Below are 16,187 nucleotides of genomic sequence, written 5' to 3' on the forward strand. Positions count from 1 at the left end.
CTTGGATCCTCGTCGAGTACCTATCCCCTCCTCCACCTCCCATCCCCTTAGCTTTTAGAACCTTCTAGCTCCTTTATTTCCCATGTTCCACTACCGAAACATCATTATTGATTGGATCGGTGTTCATAGGTGAAGTTGTTGTTATTTGGTGATTTGGTTGGTAACACTTCCATCTCGGTGGCAACCCCGTGGAGCACACGCCGCCGGCGAGGCGAGACGACGCGTACGTACATGGGCCGGGGCAGCGGCAGTATGGAATGGGCCGTGACGGTTAGGCTACAAGGGCTATATTTCGAAGGCATGGGCCTGGTTTATTTTTGGGCTGCTACAGCCACCCGCCGCTGGTGGCCCATCTGCGTGATGTCGTCAACGGCGAGACCACACGGTGACGTCACCGTCCCGGACCCCGCTGGTGGCCCCCACCTCCCGGGAGCACACAACAGTCGACACGACGAACTGTACCTTTGGGGCGTGAGAGAAGTTGTGGTGGTACAACGTTAAGGCTGTAGCCACGCTGGCAGATCAGACTCCGGACAGCATTTAACACGGTCGTTGCAACTTGCAACTTAGGATTATTTTTTACTATGGTTGTTTAGATAAGGGATGTAAAATTTTTACGTGTCATATCATATATCATATAGGTATCACATAGGGTGTTTGGATAGTTACATAATCCGTCAGTAAACCGCGAGACAAATTTAGCACCACATTGTTAAATCATGAAGCAATTAGTCTTAAAATATTCGTCTCGCAAATTAGTCGCAATCTGTATAATTAGTTATTTTTAGTCTATATTTAATACTTCATACAGGTGTTCGAACATTATTTTAAGGTAGGATCTAAACAGGGCCTATTTCATCCTCTCAAAATATAAAAAACTAGAATTGTTCATTACACTATGAAATATCTCATTCGATTCTAGATTCTTATATTTTGAGATTACGTCCGTCCTAACATAATTGAACTTAGAATACGATGTGACACATCCTCCGTTTTATATTATAAGTTACTTTTATTTTTTTCTAGTCATATTTAAGCAAATTTATAGAAAAATTTAGCAACTTCTAAAACATCAAATTATTTTCGTTAAAATCGACATTGAATATGTTTTGATAATATATTTGTTTTGTGCTGAAAATATCGCTGCGTTTTTTTATAAATTTTATTTGTTTTACCTTAAAAAAAGGTTTAACTAAGATACCAAAATAATTTATAATATAAAACGGAGGGAATGATTTATTTTAAAATGAAGGGAGCAGTCTACTGTGGACAGGTCCAGGAGAGAGGCTCTGTTCATCGCCATATCAGGGTTGGGCTTGGGCTTCGACTCCTATGTACCTACCACATCAACCTAGTACCTCCGTTTTTTTTAATAATTTGCCCAGGTAAAAAATGTGATGTTTCCGTTTCACCGCTCAAAAGTGTAACTAGATCATCTCAATCAATTAGTCTTATCTGCTTTGGTTAATGGTTAGGTCAGTGATTGGGACCTAAAACTATAGTTATTCATGATAGAAAACAGTGTTCAATTTTGACACTGCTCCACTGTTAGACGACCTACCACCACCACCGTTCAAAGTCACGCAAACAGCATTCCAGTTCCTGTCCCGGTATTGCTTCGAAGCTGTTTTCTTCTCACGCATCAGCTGGGCTGGATTGACGGTTCACCGGGTTTGCCGGTTTTTCAGCTGCTGCCTGCATCTGCAAGACTGCACGCTGCTAAACTGAAAACGAAAGAAGATTTCAGAGATATCAGACTTTCAGCAAGCTGGATAGCCAAACCTGATCCGTGAAGCTATAGCATAGCCGACAAGAGATCAAGGAAAGCGACTGATAAACATGGCATTCACTTGGCCTAGTGGTTGGCAAAAAGGCAAAAAAAAAGAAGAACAAGAGGCAGGCAATGTGCACTGCATCCTCTGGTCGGTCAGAAATGGATCACGCATATATTCAGATTATAATTCAGACTGAAATGCAGCGGCAGTACACCAATTCCTTTCGTGTCACTGTCAGCTGCACTAAACTGACATGGGATCGATCCCTTTCCACGCCATGGATTGTGCAACAGACCAATACAGCAAAAAACACATAAACTCAAAGTACTTCACTGCTTGGATGGATATGAAACAGATGGCTTTTTAGTTTTTACACCGTGTCTGATACTAAAGAAAAAAAGGGTCTTTTTTTTTGCTGCTACTGATGATGAAGATTAAAGCTAGCATTTTTACAGATCGGCAGAGCACATCTCGACGAAGGATTTTGTTGGGCAGGAGAAGGCGGAGAGTGAGGGACAAGGCACCACGGGAGGAAGTAGAAGATAGGGTGAAGTGGAAGAACACTGTTCATGTCAAAAAGGAGAGTTCTTGCTTGCTTGCCGATAAGCATGTGTGGGTGTGGCTTCCACTCTCAGTCACTTCAGAATGAATCTAACTGACCCTATGCAAAAAAAAAAAGAAATTTCTTCTAATGTTAATTAGTATTGGTAGTATTACAGCTAACTGACAGAGAAGCAACTGACATTAAAAAAAGTTTCTGTTGCACTATCCAAAACACACGTCAGTTTTTAATCATAGTTTCGGCCTACTTTCAGGGTCTGAATTCTGGCTGAATAAAAAAAAAATCTAAGCATGCAGAGAAAAGGTGCAGAAAAAGGAGCTATAAGCTTCGAGACAGACAACCAAAATATCCACACGCAATTTTCCCCCTCCAAATCCAAAGCACGTACTCTCACAAAAAGAGAAAAAGAAATAAGCACCCAAAAAAAAAAGGGAAGAGGAGGCAATGCCACCGGTGGGGCCCACATGTCGGCGGGATGGTGGGGCCCACAGGTCAGGGAGGTGGGGCCCACGGGGGGCGCGCGCGAGAGGCACATCCAGCCGTGCACAGCTGCGGCAGATGGGATCACACGAACCTGCACGACCAACTCCTCCTCCACAGCCTCTCTCTCTCTCATCAAATCCACGAGCTTTCTCTCTCTCTCTCTCTCCTCCTCCTCCTCCTCTCCTTCTCCTTCCCATCGCCACCAGCTTCTCCGGCCGTCCGCCATCGCTGCTGACCGCAGCATCCGCAGCCACAGCTTCTCCGACGCCGGCGACGGCCGTTTCCCCCCCGGAGGTGAGTGCTAGCTGCTTCCCGTTGTTCATCCGGTCTCTCTGATCTGATTCTGATCTTGCGTTCTTTGGGTTGGATTCCTGATTGCTGTTTGGGGGAAAAATAAATAAATAAATAAGGGGATCTTTTCTGGTTTCGTAGTGGGGGCATTCTTGGCTTTGTATTCGAACGCGGGAGCTGCGAAATGGCGTGGTTCTTGGTGATTTGGAAACGGATTTCATTTCATTTCATTTCATTTCTTTTCTTTCCTGTTATTGATGCGATTGATGTTTCTATTTCTCGCTCGATTTCGTCTCGGTACGGCTCGAATGATGACCAATCGAAAAAGTACTGTTTCTGTGTTCCCAAAAAAAAGAAATTATAACGATTTTTTTGCTGATCGTTCTTCTGTTTACAGGGCCAATGAAAAAGCTGCATCTTCTTTTTCTTTTTTTCTCCTCTTTAAAATGGTTTCGTTTCCGAGCAGAATACGAATACGAAGAGTGTGAATCATGAGCGGAGGCGTCGAGCCGGAGACCCCGCCGGGTAGCAGCAGCGGCGGAAGCACGCCGGTGGGCGGCAAGCCGCCGCGCCACCACCTCACGTCCATCCGCCACTGCGCCAGCAGCGCTCGCATCGCCGCCGCAACCGCAGAATTCGTAATCATCCTCGCTACCTACCTATCGCCCTGTCCAGAGAATTTGGCTCCCAATATTGTGTTTCTGACATTTTCTTTCGTTGCTTTGTTTGCAGGACCTGGGTGCGGGGACGCTGAGCTTGATCTCGCCCACGGACATTCGCCCTGGCTTCCTGCCGGTGTTCCGTTCCGGGAGCTGCGCCGATATCGGTACCAAATCGTACATGGAGGACGAGCATGTGTGCGTCGATAACCTCATCGAGCACCTGGGAGTGCGTACACCTGTGATCCCTGCACCGGGTGCCTTCTACGGGGTGAGTTGGTTTGCATTTGCATCAAAGTTTTGGAGGCTTGCTGTTCAGTATTCAGCAATATATGTGCTCATTATGGACCAATGATTTATTCCGTTGCCAGTGGTAATATTGTTGCCATGATAGTTTCTTGGTGTGCTCATTTGGTCGTACACATCATGGTGCAAATAATTGCATATTAGTGTGGTTGATGATGATGTACTCGTGGTGGGAATGATTGCATCAGGCGAATCAGCTCATTATGAGCATTTATAATTCCTCTTAAATTTTCTTATTAGGTTGTGCTAATGTGCAATAGCCTTTGTGACCCCCAAAAATGTTAACTAATCAGCATATAATTTCTTTTCATGGAACACTAAAATATTATCGGTAAACGGTAGACTGTCAAGCATAGTAGAGTGGGCAAGATGTTGAATTTAATATGCTAAACTATGCATTGTATATAAAAGGAGCATGCATGTTGTTATTTGAGATTTTCAGTTAACTATTTTTCATTCTGTACGGGAGTTTTCACAGCAGATGTTTAATAGGTTCAACTTTTTGGGGGTAATTTACAGGTGTTTGATGGTCATGGTGGTACGGACGCTGCTTGTTTTGTTCGGAAGAACTTACTGAGGTTCATAATTGAGGATGGTCACTTCCCCAGCAGCATAGAGAAGGCAATCAGGAGTGCATTTGTGAGGGCTGATCATGCAATTGCGGATTCCCATTCTCTTGACCGCAATTCTGGGACTACAGCATTGACAGCACTTATTTTTGGCAGGTAAATTCTAACGCCAGTATCTCAAATGTTTATTCCAGTGGTACAATGCACTATTGAGTCATTAATCGATTCTACTTTAATGCGAAAAGTTTCTCAAGTCTGTACTGAAATTTTCCATTCATGACATCATATTGTAATCCAGTAGCCTCTGCTAGTTAGTATCCAAACCACGAGTGGCAGAGAAATGAGTATTAGCATTTAAAGTCAAGCTGACTCAATTATGAGGTGTTTCTGCAACTTCAATTAGTTATTAGATACTATTTTAGCTGATTTGTGAATGGAAATAATTTTTTATCCATCGGCTATTTCACATTTTTTTAGAGAACAAATCATATATTAACCTGGCTTTGCAATAAAGCCCAACATAACAAGGTTCGACAATTTTAGCTGATTTGTGAATGGAAATAACTCCTTTCTCATTTTTCATCCATCGGCTAGTTCACTTTTTTTAAGAGAACAGATCATATATTGACCCAGCTTTGCAAGAAAGCTAACATAACAAACAGACCATATATTGACCTGGCTTTGCAAGAAAGCCAACATAACAAGGTTTAAAAAAAAGCGATATCGCCCACCGTGGGGCTCGAACCCACGACCACAAGGTTAAGAGCCTTGCGCTCTACCGACTGAGCTAGACGGGCTTTTGGCTGTTACATTTTCTTTACAGAACATACCATATATTGACCCGACTGAACTAGACGGGCTTTTGGTTATTTCATATTTTCTTTAGAGAACATACCATATATTGACCTGACTTTGCAAGAAAGCTCAACATAACAAGGTTTAACAAAAAAGCAATATCGCCCACCGTGGGGCTCGAACCCACGACCACAAGGTTAAGAGCCTTGCGCTCTACCGACTGAGCGGGCTTTTGGCTGTTTCACATTTATTGCTTCATTGTCCAATATCACAACAAAGCGCAAAGTTCTTTCCTGCTCCTTAATAAGTTGGTTGTGTTGCCTTAGTTGCTTGACAATCTTTAGATCAATTATATCATTTTGCATATTATGGTATATTCTCATGTACCTCATTTGAATGGCAGGACATTGCTCGTTGCAAATGCAGGAGACTGTCGAGCGGTATTAGGGAAGAGAGGCCGAGCTGTTGAGTTGTCAAGAGACCATAAACCCAGCTGCAGAAGCGAAAAGATCAGAATCGAGAACCTTGGTGGTACTGTCTTTGATGGCTATCTCAATGGTCAGCTGTCTGTAGCAAGGGCGATTGGTGATTGGCACGTGAAAGGTTCCAAAGGGTCCATAAGCCCTCTCACTGCAGAGCCAGAGTTTCAGGAGGTTAGACTCACCGAGGAAGATGAGTTCTTAATAATTGGCTGTGACGGGCTTTGGGATGTGATGACCAGCCAGTGCGCTGTCACAATGGTAAGGAAAGAGCTGATGACACACAACGATCCGGAAAGATGCTCGCAAGAGCTAGTTCAAGAGGCTCTGCGACGGAACTCATGCGACAACCTAACTGTAGTGGTTGTGTGCTTCTCATCAGACCCACCACCTCAGATCGAGGTCCCAAGATTTCGAGTACGAAGAAGCATTTCGATGGAAGGATTGCATATGTTAAAGGGAGCTCTTGACAGTAATGCCTGAGTTCTCAAAACCTGCCTTCTCTGGTAACTTTGGTTGTATGATCTTGTTTTTCTGTTGGGTCCTTGAAAGTTTTGCTCTGTTCTTTCAGCTATAGGTTCGAAATAAGTTGTGTAGAATTACTGAAATTTTGTTGAGGTGTAGGCTAATCATTTTGTGAGGCGATGATTTATCTGTACCGGCGCCAGCATTTGGTTGTTCACAATGTAATTGACCAATACCAGCATTCATATTCTGGTACAAGTGCCAGTTATAATAGTTGATCAGTTTTGTTCTACTTCAGACTTCAGAGTTTTCACTTTGTCTTGTAAAATCTACTTCCTGCTATGCTTCCTCTTGAGATACCAAAGCAAAGAAAAACCACCTTCTATGTTCAGAAACAACTTATCTATGGGAACATATGCATAACAGAAGATATTCTGAACTTTTTCATCTATTAGTTTCGGTTTAGAGAAACTCGAATACTACAGCATTTGAAAGGCTTTGGTTGCTGCACTTCCACTTATCATTGCATTCTTCTCTCAATTAAATCCTAGAGGCAATCATGTATGTTTTTCCTTGTTTGCTAGCATATAGAATAATACAGTTCAGTAACCTGAGTACATTAACTTGCCTGAATATTTGACCAATTGCAATGGATTTGCCTTGCCAAATTATTGGTGTCAATTAACTCAATCAGCAGCTTCAAGACAGAAGATTCTGAAAAAAAAAAACAAGCGATTCCTCAGATGTTGTTGGGACCTGACCTGATCTGAGGAAGCTTGTGCCCGGTTTCCTCGCATCCTGCCGCCATTGTTGGTGGAGCACATGGCCATGTGAGCCTTCAAGGAGCAACCAAAGGGGTCGCCGCCCCAACCCCCCGCAGACGCCGGCGACCGCGGCGGCGGAGCCTGAGGTGTGGGAGGATCTCTCCGGCATGCCGCTCGGAGCCGACCTGATCTCCGGCCGCCGGAGAGGATCTGATGGGGACGGAGGGGAGGGAGGCAAAGCGGCAAAAGAAAAAGGACTACTTTGTAAATCTCACCATAACTAACAAGGGTATTTCTATAAATTTATGGATCGCTATCATTCCTGGCTTTTTTGTTGTTGTAAAATTAATCACAGAAAATCTACGACTAGCGATTCAAACCAGCGAATTCCTCGCAAATTTTGAATTTTCCTTACCGATCAGGCTGAGTTGTAAAGAGTAGTTGGAGAGGCTATTCTGTCCTTTTTCATCATGGGCATGGTTTCTAAACTATTAATTGATGTATTTTTATATTAAAAAAACATTTCATATGCAAGTTTTTCTAAAAATTAAATAAATTCATTTTCTAGGTTTACACTGGCTAATATTTAATCAATCATGCGCTAACGACTCTTTATACTTTTCGGGTCAGAAAAAGATCTCATTCCAAGCCTTTCTTTCAAAAGCAGCCTAAATACACTGCTGAATCATCCCTCCCCTCATCCGAGAAGCGTAGTTAGGTTATAGGTGCTGATGCTAAGATACAGGTGCTCCTGATGCTAGTTTGTATTCTCTGTGTAGGTTCGTATTATTAGGATGTGTCTCATCTGATCAAAATTGTGTTAGATTTAATTGGGTAATTGATCCATTTAAATCAATTAAATCAAATAAATTCCAAGGCTCATTATGCTAGGAATTCATGTGAATTCATTCTTTTATGGGATATCAATGGGATGAAGAGTTTTGAGAATTAATCCATTTGATTAGGGAATTGGTAACTTATATCAATTAGTCCTAATTGATGGATGGTTGATGGTTGTATAGTGGAGGATGGTTCATGGCTAGTTGATGACAATTAGTTGCTCTATTCCTCTTCCTATTCCATTGGTGATGGTTGTGTAGTGGAGGATGGTTGATGGCTAATTGATGAGAATTAGTTATTCTATTCTTCTTCCTATTCCATGACTCTTACTCTTCATCTTCCATTCCTCTTATAAAATGAGAATGGATTTGATCTCCCACGAAAGAGGAAGACACACTTTCATCCATTTTCCAATGCTGTTGCTGCTACGGTAATCCCATCCCGACGAGTGTGTGCACACGCGTTGGGAGAGTAGGCCTCCGAAACCACGCGTTGCTGCGACGTTTGCACAGACGGGCGGGCGATCAGGTTTTTGGGGAGCGCAAGGCGCGACTACTCACTGTTTGTCAACATCTACTTCACCTTCACCAACATGTCAAACACTGGAGACAAGGAGAAGGAGACTCCCGTCAACACCAACGGAGGCAATACTGCCTCAAACTCCAGCAGAGGACCATTGTTGGGGTATAACCTTATTACATTATTTCAATTAGAAGTTTTACTGTTAATGTTCATCGCAATGTCAACATTGTGTTATTATGTGATTGTTGATGCTTATTCAACGTTAAGCATGCTCATGTTGATTACATTCACCACTATCACTGGATCAAATCCCATTGTAAATATCATGTTTATTATCTTGTTATTTTGGATTAAAATATGCCGAATTATGACTAAATTTCCAACAAATTGTTTATATTTTAGAATATATGAAGTAATCCTATATACCTATAAAGTTGATCCCCACTAACTGCAATTACTACTATTTTTCTGTTTTGTGGTGCATCCATGTCACCAAAATTGTTTACCACCGTTAGATTTTATTTCCAAGGCTGTGATTAGTCTAGATATAGCTTCAGTCTGCAGACCACAATCTATCAAGTGAGTCTAGCCCAGCGAGGAGGCAGGCCCCAAACCAATTAACTCCCATGATAATTGTGTTGTATGCATCGCTTAATTTTCTATGTTAATTACTACCACCAATAAACTAAACAGTTACATGCATATATTCATCAATTGCATTTCTTGACTCGACCTTTCCTTTCACCTACCCTTTCACCTCACTATTTATATGCCTGATCTCCACAATGGCATGTCTTAGCCATCGTATAGGATCAAAACATATTCTTTGTGATACCAGTGGATGCAATGGCTGTGATCTCTTCAAATTACTGATGGTTTTCTTGATGTATTATGCTGTCAATGCCATGCTACAGTCATTTCTTCATGGTAATTTGGTTTGTGGTGTGTTCCTTTCCTCGGCCTACAATTTAAATTAATTTTTTTATTTTACTCATAAATATTCACGTTGCTATTTTCTTTCTTTCTCATGTGTTCTTTGTTTATTGGTTTTTGCTCACCGTGATCTGAAGTTCTTCAGTTTTTCTACTGCTTATATGGACATTGATCCTGTTGATATTGCTTCATGGCAATGAGCAACTAAGCTCCCTATACGACCACTATTTTTTCTATGATATTCATTCATACAGCAATGATTCTTTAAGTTTATTATCGGGTATTAATTAAAGTTTACTTGCAATTTTATAGCAGGCTTATATCTTTGTTAGCATCGGAATGATGCGTGTCAGCCTAAGTTCATTAGCATGGATGAATGAACAATCTTCCTTTCCAACGACCTGGCTCAGTTGAAACAAGCATCAGAAAATGCGTAACTCCATCTTGCTATTAATTATTGAATTTTTTGTAAGTTTTTTAATAGTTGCAAGGTGTATTTAAATAACAACAATCAAGTGTACCTGGCGCTTGAAGTATGTATAAATGTAGAATAGTACAAATGTAGGTATACAACTGACTAGATATATGTTGTGCCTAAAGTTTTCTTTTATCATATAAAAGTATCGCAGCAACGCGCGGGGTACTCATTCCAATTTTCCCTTAAATAAATGATCCATTCATGCCAAAATCGATGTGATAAAAAAAATTTAACTGGGCCGGGCTGAGATCTACAACAACCGGACGGGCCAAGAGTCCATGACAAAATTTCCACTTGGAAGTGGAGACTCAAGCGGCCCAATACGTACATTCATTACACCGTCTCTTCCAAATTTTTCTAGCTACGAGTAGCTGTTAGCTGCTATGCTGTACGTACGAACATTCATGGACACGAAGCTACTAGGTGTACGGTCACAAGGACAGGTCCAAGCTGACGACGCTGCTAAGCATGGCCGGAGTACTCCGCCGCGAGCAGCCACCGGCGACGAGGCTCGTCGTCGACGACGGCGACGAGATCAGCCAGTTGCTGCTGCTGCCTTCGCTGCAGCAGTATGCGCCGGCGCCGCCGCTGCTCCGGCAGCTGAGCCCCGAGTCCAGCGTCAGTGACAGCGAGAGCTCGTCGCCGTCGCCGTCACGCTCCTCCTCCTCTGCCGCCGCCGTCGTACGCCTCGCCTTCCTCCCGTGCCTGATCGCGCCGTTCTCCGGTGGTGGCGTCGCCTTGTGCTCCTGCAGAAATTGCACTTAATTTGAGTGATTGAGTCTAGCTAGGAGAGGAAGATATGCTGCAGTGACCAAACGAAAAACAAGAGAAACATCCGGGGGTCTTCCAGTTAGCTGCATAAGGTGATGAGCTAGATGACTTGGACTCGAAGCCTCACCCCTTCTAATTATTTGATATTAGATTATTCTCTAATATTTGTGTCTTTACCAAACGACAAAAAAAAATGCACACGCAAACACTTTTCAGTGATGAGCTAGCTATATACTTCCTCCATTTTAATTTATAAGATGTTTTGACTTTAGTTAAAGTCAAACTGTTTTAAGTTTGTAGAAAAAATAATAACATTTTTAACCCAATTTCAATCTAAGATAAATTTATTATGAAAATATATTTAATTATTGATTTGATGAAATTAATTTAGTATTATCAATATTATTATATTTGTCTATAAACTTAGTTAAATTTAAAACAGTTTGACCTGAAATGGAGGGAGTAGCTCTATATATACCTCGCGAGAGCCACGCCTTGTCGTCGTCGCCATCACGACGAGGCCCAGCAGCCTTGGCGGGTCGTCGTGTCCGGCACCGTCTGCGGCGGCAGGTGGTGCGCCGTGCGCCATGGGCGTGTAGTAGGAGTAGTAGGCAGCTGGGACAGGGAGGCCGGAGGACACGTCCCTCTCACATATTCCTTGGCTTCTGAGAAAGCCTGTTTGGGTGCTCGCCTCTGCTCGTCTCGTCTCCATCTCATTTGGCCTGCATTGGTGCAAACGAAATTATTTTTCTTATAGTACTATTCTAGTATGAGGTTACACTGCACAGTGTTTAAGATGATATCTCGAATTAATATCACAGCTGAATAATCTGGTAATGTTGCTATTCATTGGGACGGTGGGACCCTGCGGTCTTCAGTTAACTGAAAACGTGTAAAACACCAGTCAATTTTATTTTTGACGGTTAGGATTGCTCTAAAACTCGTGCTACATCCTATAAGCCTTAGTGCCTTATCCATCTCTCTTCTTTCAGTTTCTCCCCCATTCATCCATCATCGCTGCAGTTACCGTTCTACCCCACTTCACCGTCTGGGTTCCACCACCCTCTGCCGAGGTTCGTTGGCCGCTCCCCACCCCACCTCCTCCCTTTGTCTTCGCCGGATCACACCGTTACTATTATCTTCTTTCTTAAGTCCGGTGTTGGTTCTCTCACGCTGCCTCTCCTCCACCGTCCCTAACCATTTTGTTTGTCTGTCATCCCCCTAAGCACCCAAATCCTCCACTTTTCTCCTCCCTCACCTCCACCCACATAACAACCAAACTACTGGAGTACTTGTCTAAATACATAGCTAGGAGTTGTTACTCCCTCCGTCCCAGTATATTTGACATTTTACCCCTGTCCATTGTCCCACAATGCTTGACGTTTTAGCAAGGAGCATAGATGTGGGACCGGCGCAGCAAGGTACGATTCAAATTTTACTAACCGGGTTATCAGGAACAGCAGTTCATCCATGATTCCAACGTGGCAGGAACAACAGATCGATGTATTCTTGGTTTGAAATGACTACTCATTATGGTTATTCGAAGTAACTGTACTCCAGTTAGAGCTATATGGTAATTTTCACCTAGCTTAATTTGGCTCAACTATGCTAGAACGTCCAGTATACTAGGATAGAGTGAGTATATATTTTAGAACGATATAGTACTATCCTAGAAAGTGTTTATTATACACGAATCACTTTAGCCTCCACCATTTGGCCCAACATAACTTTGTTTCTATCCTTTTATGTACCTCCAGTTAGTCCGCAAATAGATGAGTTTTGTTCCTGTACTCCTTTCGAACCCTGTCAATACTGGAGTATATTTTTCACCAATTCCACACGTACCAATATAAAACACAAAATATAATACCCCCACTTTATCAAATCCTAATATAATTATTCCTCTCTTTACTCCTAGTACATTTATACCCTACTTTCCCAAACTGTGATGTATTGGTTACTCAGAAATAAACTTATTTTGGGACAAATGGGAAGGGCTAAGAATAAACTTTTCATGGGACGGAGATAGTAGGAATTATATACCATACGAGTACACGTGAAGTTTCTCAAAGCTAGCTCACTTTCTAATTCTAGGCATGCATGCAGAGATTATCATGCTATACTCCTACATTCAACATAGTCCTAGCATGGAGTAGTATTGTCAAGTAGGCTAGGTAGGAATATCTGATACACTGAACACTACCAAGTCAGCAGCTCAGCATGCAAAAGGAATGAAAAGTTCTGCAGTGTCACAATAGGTGATGTACTGTAGTCATCATGTGAGAGAGCCAAGCTGAAAGAATGGTTCCTGATGTGACTGGTGAGCCATATGGATATTAGCAAGGCATGCATTGATACATGGATATCAGAATGTAAAGGAAAAGGAGGAAACTGTTTTAATCCCTCGAGAAGATATCCCCTCGTTCTTTGTATGTCACTTAAATGGTAATAAAAAAATTTGAAAAAAAATTAGGAAGGTGTATTAACATGTGATATAACACTCCACAAACATACAAGTTCAAATTCAACTTCTACATTTCGTAACGAAAAAAACAAATTGAACCGCAGCTAGTTAATGTATATTCAGAGTCAAATTTGTTTTTTTCGTTGCGAGATGTAGAAGTTGAATTTTTACTTGCATGTTTGTGGAGTGATATATCACATATTAATACATTTTCTTAACTTTTTTTAATTTTTTTATAACCATTTGAGTGACATGCAAACAGGGATCAAAATCCTCTTCCGGAAAAGGGCCAAAAAAGAAAAAAAGGCAGTGACCTTTGCAGCTGTTGCTGCTGCTGGTGGTGGTGTAGCAGCAGCAGTGAGCCCTTTGCATGTTTTGATGAGGAGTGGCATCTGCAATAGGGTCCATTGCACTCATGATGATGATCCTGCAGCTGCATATCTGTCCAAATTTGCATGCCTCCTGCAAATGTTTGCTCCTGATCATCCATCTGCTGAATGCCTGCTCACAAGATTATCAAAAAACATTTTCATTCATAGTACTCCTAGGTGAAAGTGTGCATGCATGAAGAATAGGAGTAAGTACTACCACAAGCTTTTGTAGCATTCCTTTGCTATTTGGAAGCTTTTTTCTGTAGGACACAGAATATACATACATATGCATGGTTGTTAAACAGTGTGCCAAACAACTAGGCAAGCACAACTATCTGAAACATACTTATTGTTCTTTGAAATAATGTTGTACTACCTCCATGTATTGTGCATGGAAGAAGTGTGCATAATCATGAGCTTATGATTATTAGCATCATCAGTAGAAAGGAATATATGAGTTTTTTCTTTGATAATGCTTGCATTAATAGGGTACATAGTTACTCCCTCCGTATAAGAATATAGTAATCCAGTGTTTGATTAGACACATCCACCTGTCCAGAATCGTAGTAATATAACACATCTAATCTAGTACTAAGTTATTATATTTTAAATAGATGGATTATCTCACAGTACAATAATGTCTATCTAGGATACAGTCCTACATATGTCTAACTGCAGGTCCATTACATGAAACACAAGATTAGACTTGTTAATTAATACACTGGACTGTAGGAGTACCTTGCATACCTAGGTCATCATTCCTCATGTTTCTGTACATCTGTTTTGAACATAATAACATCATTAACTACTGATATACCAAGAGCATCTTAGAAAAATAAGAGACTCAATACCCAATGAAACATATATTTTACCAAGAACAATACATATACTGTAAGAAACTGAAGAAAATATATAGTACGCACACAAACCTGCAGATGGCTTTTGACATGAGATATAGTGAGTCCTCCCACTCCCATCAGCTGAAGAACTCGCTTAGGTGTAGCCTCTGAATCAATCACGTAGGATCGATATACAAATGCACATTGCAAAGCACACAAACTACTAGTTAATTAACAATCAACCATAGTATTAATCACTACCTGAACGACAGAAAGAAAAGAAAGAGAAGTGACAGCAAAACACATATATACTCCTAGATCAGAACAAGAAGAGACTGAATGTCTGAAGAACGTACTGTGCTGGCCTCCAAGCTTGTGAATGGCATGAACAAAGCAGTGATGGAGATCAGGCGTCCATCTCAGGCGAGGCACCTTCGATCTGTTGTACTGCCTCACTCCTTCGATCCTCTCCCTCCTCACCATTGTCCCTCTCACCATGGCCATCTCAAGATCACCAACCAATATATATATATATATAACCTGTGTTTCAGTCTTCAGTGTTCTTCAGTTCTTCAGAGAAATAGAGAGAGAAAGATGCACACGCATGCACACACACCTTGTCAACTCTTGAGAGAGAGACATATAGGACTGAACTTATATATGGCTGCATCCAAACACTCGACAAAACAAGGAGGTGCTCAATAAATGGACTGTTGATCTTGTTCTTCGCAGGGCGTAGGGAGAGAGAGAGAGAGGGCAGCAAGAGACAAAAGGTTGGAGACAAAAGAGCTTGTTCAGGCGTCTTCAGATGTGATCATGCCATTTGCCGCAGAAGGGATAATTATGAAATCGGGGCAGAAGTGTTGACCCCAAGAAGGGGAGAAGAGGACATGAGGAAAGGGAGGAAGCATGCCAAGCATCTGCACTGCCCTGACAGTACACCCACCTGGACTGTCCTCCACATTGCAAGTGTGTGTAGTAATAGGGGATTTACTCTGACATTTTGCTCAACAGAACTCCATATGAACAATTGTTCCAGCATTATATGAATCTTAATTTCGACCGTTTCCCTCTTCGGAGGCGTTGATCGTGGTGTATTCTATTTTTTTCCTTAATGTAAAAACCTAGTCTCGGTTTGTTGGTAGTGGTAGGCATTGATAACATATTTGATGTTGTGTCCTTGTTAAGGGCTTCATCTAAAAGATTCTGATCCGAACTATGCCTTTAGCTCGTTAACGTTAACAAGCCGAGCTGCAAAAATGAGCCAAGGATTAACAAGGCGAGCTAGCTCGTTATCCACCTCATCGGGCAGTTGTGCTGTTTTCTCCATGGAGGTTTTTACCAGTTTTCTACAATTAACAGTATAGTTATAAAAGGGCCTGGTTTCCCTTGATAATTTGGCCAACTTTCTTCTTCTATAATGAAAAAAATCATGAACTCCTGCCTCTTTTCAGAGGTTTTCTTGAAAGAAAAAATGAATCTTTCAAAAGAAGGTGATACTGAATTGACATCAAAGTGAAACTGATGCAAACTAAGCTTCATGCTCCAATATTGGAGTAAGCACTGAAGAAACTGAATCACGTTCAGTCAAACTAAGAATGGAGAAATCTGAAAAATAAAAATTAAGGAGAGGTACTGATGTTGTCACCCCCCAAATGAGGGTAAAAAAATGGATCAGCTGTACAATGAGAACGGCAAACAGTCGAGGTGGGGGTGGTTGGCTGCTTGTGAAAAATTCCTTTTGCATGCTCTAGCTGGCCTGACTCACTGCAGAATTTTTGCAGATCTCACTCAAGGCACAGTAGAGGCGCCTCTGTAGAG

General features: G+C 41.8%; 2 protein-coding genes and 2 non-coding genes across 5 annotated transcripts; 1 reads left to right on the top strand and 3 right to left on the bottom strand.

Annotated features, from left to right (window-relative positions):
- The first annotated feature begins 2,905 nt into the window (after positions 1 to 2,905).
- LOC127753424 (probable protein phosphatase 2C 47) lies at positions 2,906 to 6,676 on the top strand. Its single transcript, XM_052278909.1, has 5 exons — positions 2,906 to 3,114; positions 3,578 to 3,749; positions 3,844 to 4,041; positions 4,596 to 4,801; positions 5,844 to 6,676. Exons 2-5 carry the CDS (start codon positions 3,603 to 3,605, stop codon positions 6,400 to 6,402), a joined length of 1,110 nt encoding a protein of 369 aa, XP_052134869.1. The 5' UTR covers positions 2,906 to 3,114; positions 3,578 to 3,602; the 3' UTR covers positions 6,403 to 6,676.
- TRNAK-CUU (transfer RNA lysine (anticodon CUU)) lies at positions 5,370 to 5,442 on the bottom strand. Its single transcript has one exon. It is a non-coding gene; the product is annotated as a tRNA-Lys (tRNA).
- On the bottom strand, positions 5,603 to 5,670 carry TRNAK-CUU (transfer RNA lysine (anticodon CUU)). The gene has a single exon. It is a non-coding gene; the product is annotated as a tRNA-Lys (tRNA).
- Positions 6,677 to 10,080: 3,404 nt separating the features above from the next.
- LOC127786109 (myb family transcription factor MOF1-like) lies at positions 10,081 to 15,047 on the bottom strand. Of its 2 annotated transcripts, none has more exons than XM_052313438.1 (6): positions 14,723 to 15,047; positions 14,457 to 14,533; positions 14,275 to 14,305; positions 13,471 to 13,657; positions 11,171 to 11,414; positions 10,081 to 10,667 (listed from the first exon to the last, which is right to left on the bottom strand). In XM_052313438.1, the coding sequence occupies exons 1-6, from the start codon at positions 14,868 to 14,870 to the stop codon at positions 10,353 to 10,355; spliced, it is 1,002 nt and encodes a 333-aa protein (XP_052169398.1). In that variant the 5' UTR covers positions 14,871 to 15,047; the 3' UTR covers positions 10,081 to 10,352. The 2 variants fall into 2 exon arrangements, with proteins under 2 accessions (XP_052169398.1, XP_052169396.1); XM_052313436.1 differs by having other exon boundaries at positions 14,266 to 14,305; positions 14,723 to 15,046.
- Positions 15,048 to 16,187: the final 1,140 nt, after the last annotated feature.

Source organism: Oryza glaberrima, chromosome 10, assembly GCF_000147395.1.
Source record: "Oryza glaberrima chromosome 10, OglaRS2, whole genome shotgun sequence".
Classification (NCBI taxonomy): Eukaryota; Viridiplantae; Streptophyta; class Magnoliopsida; order Poales; family Poaceae; genus Oryza; species Oryza glaberrima.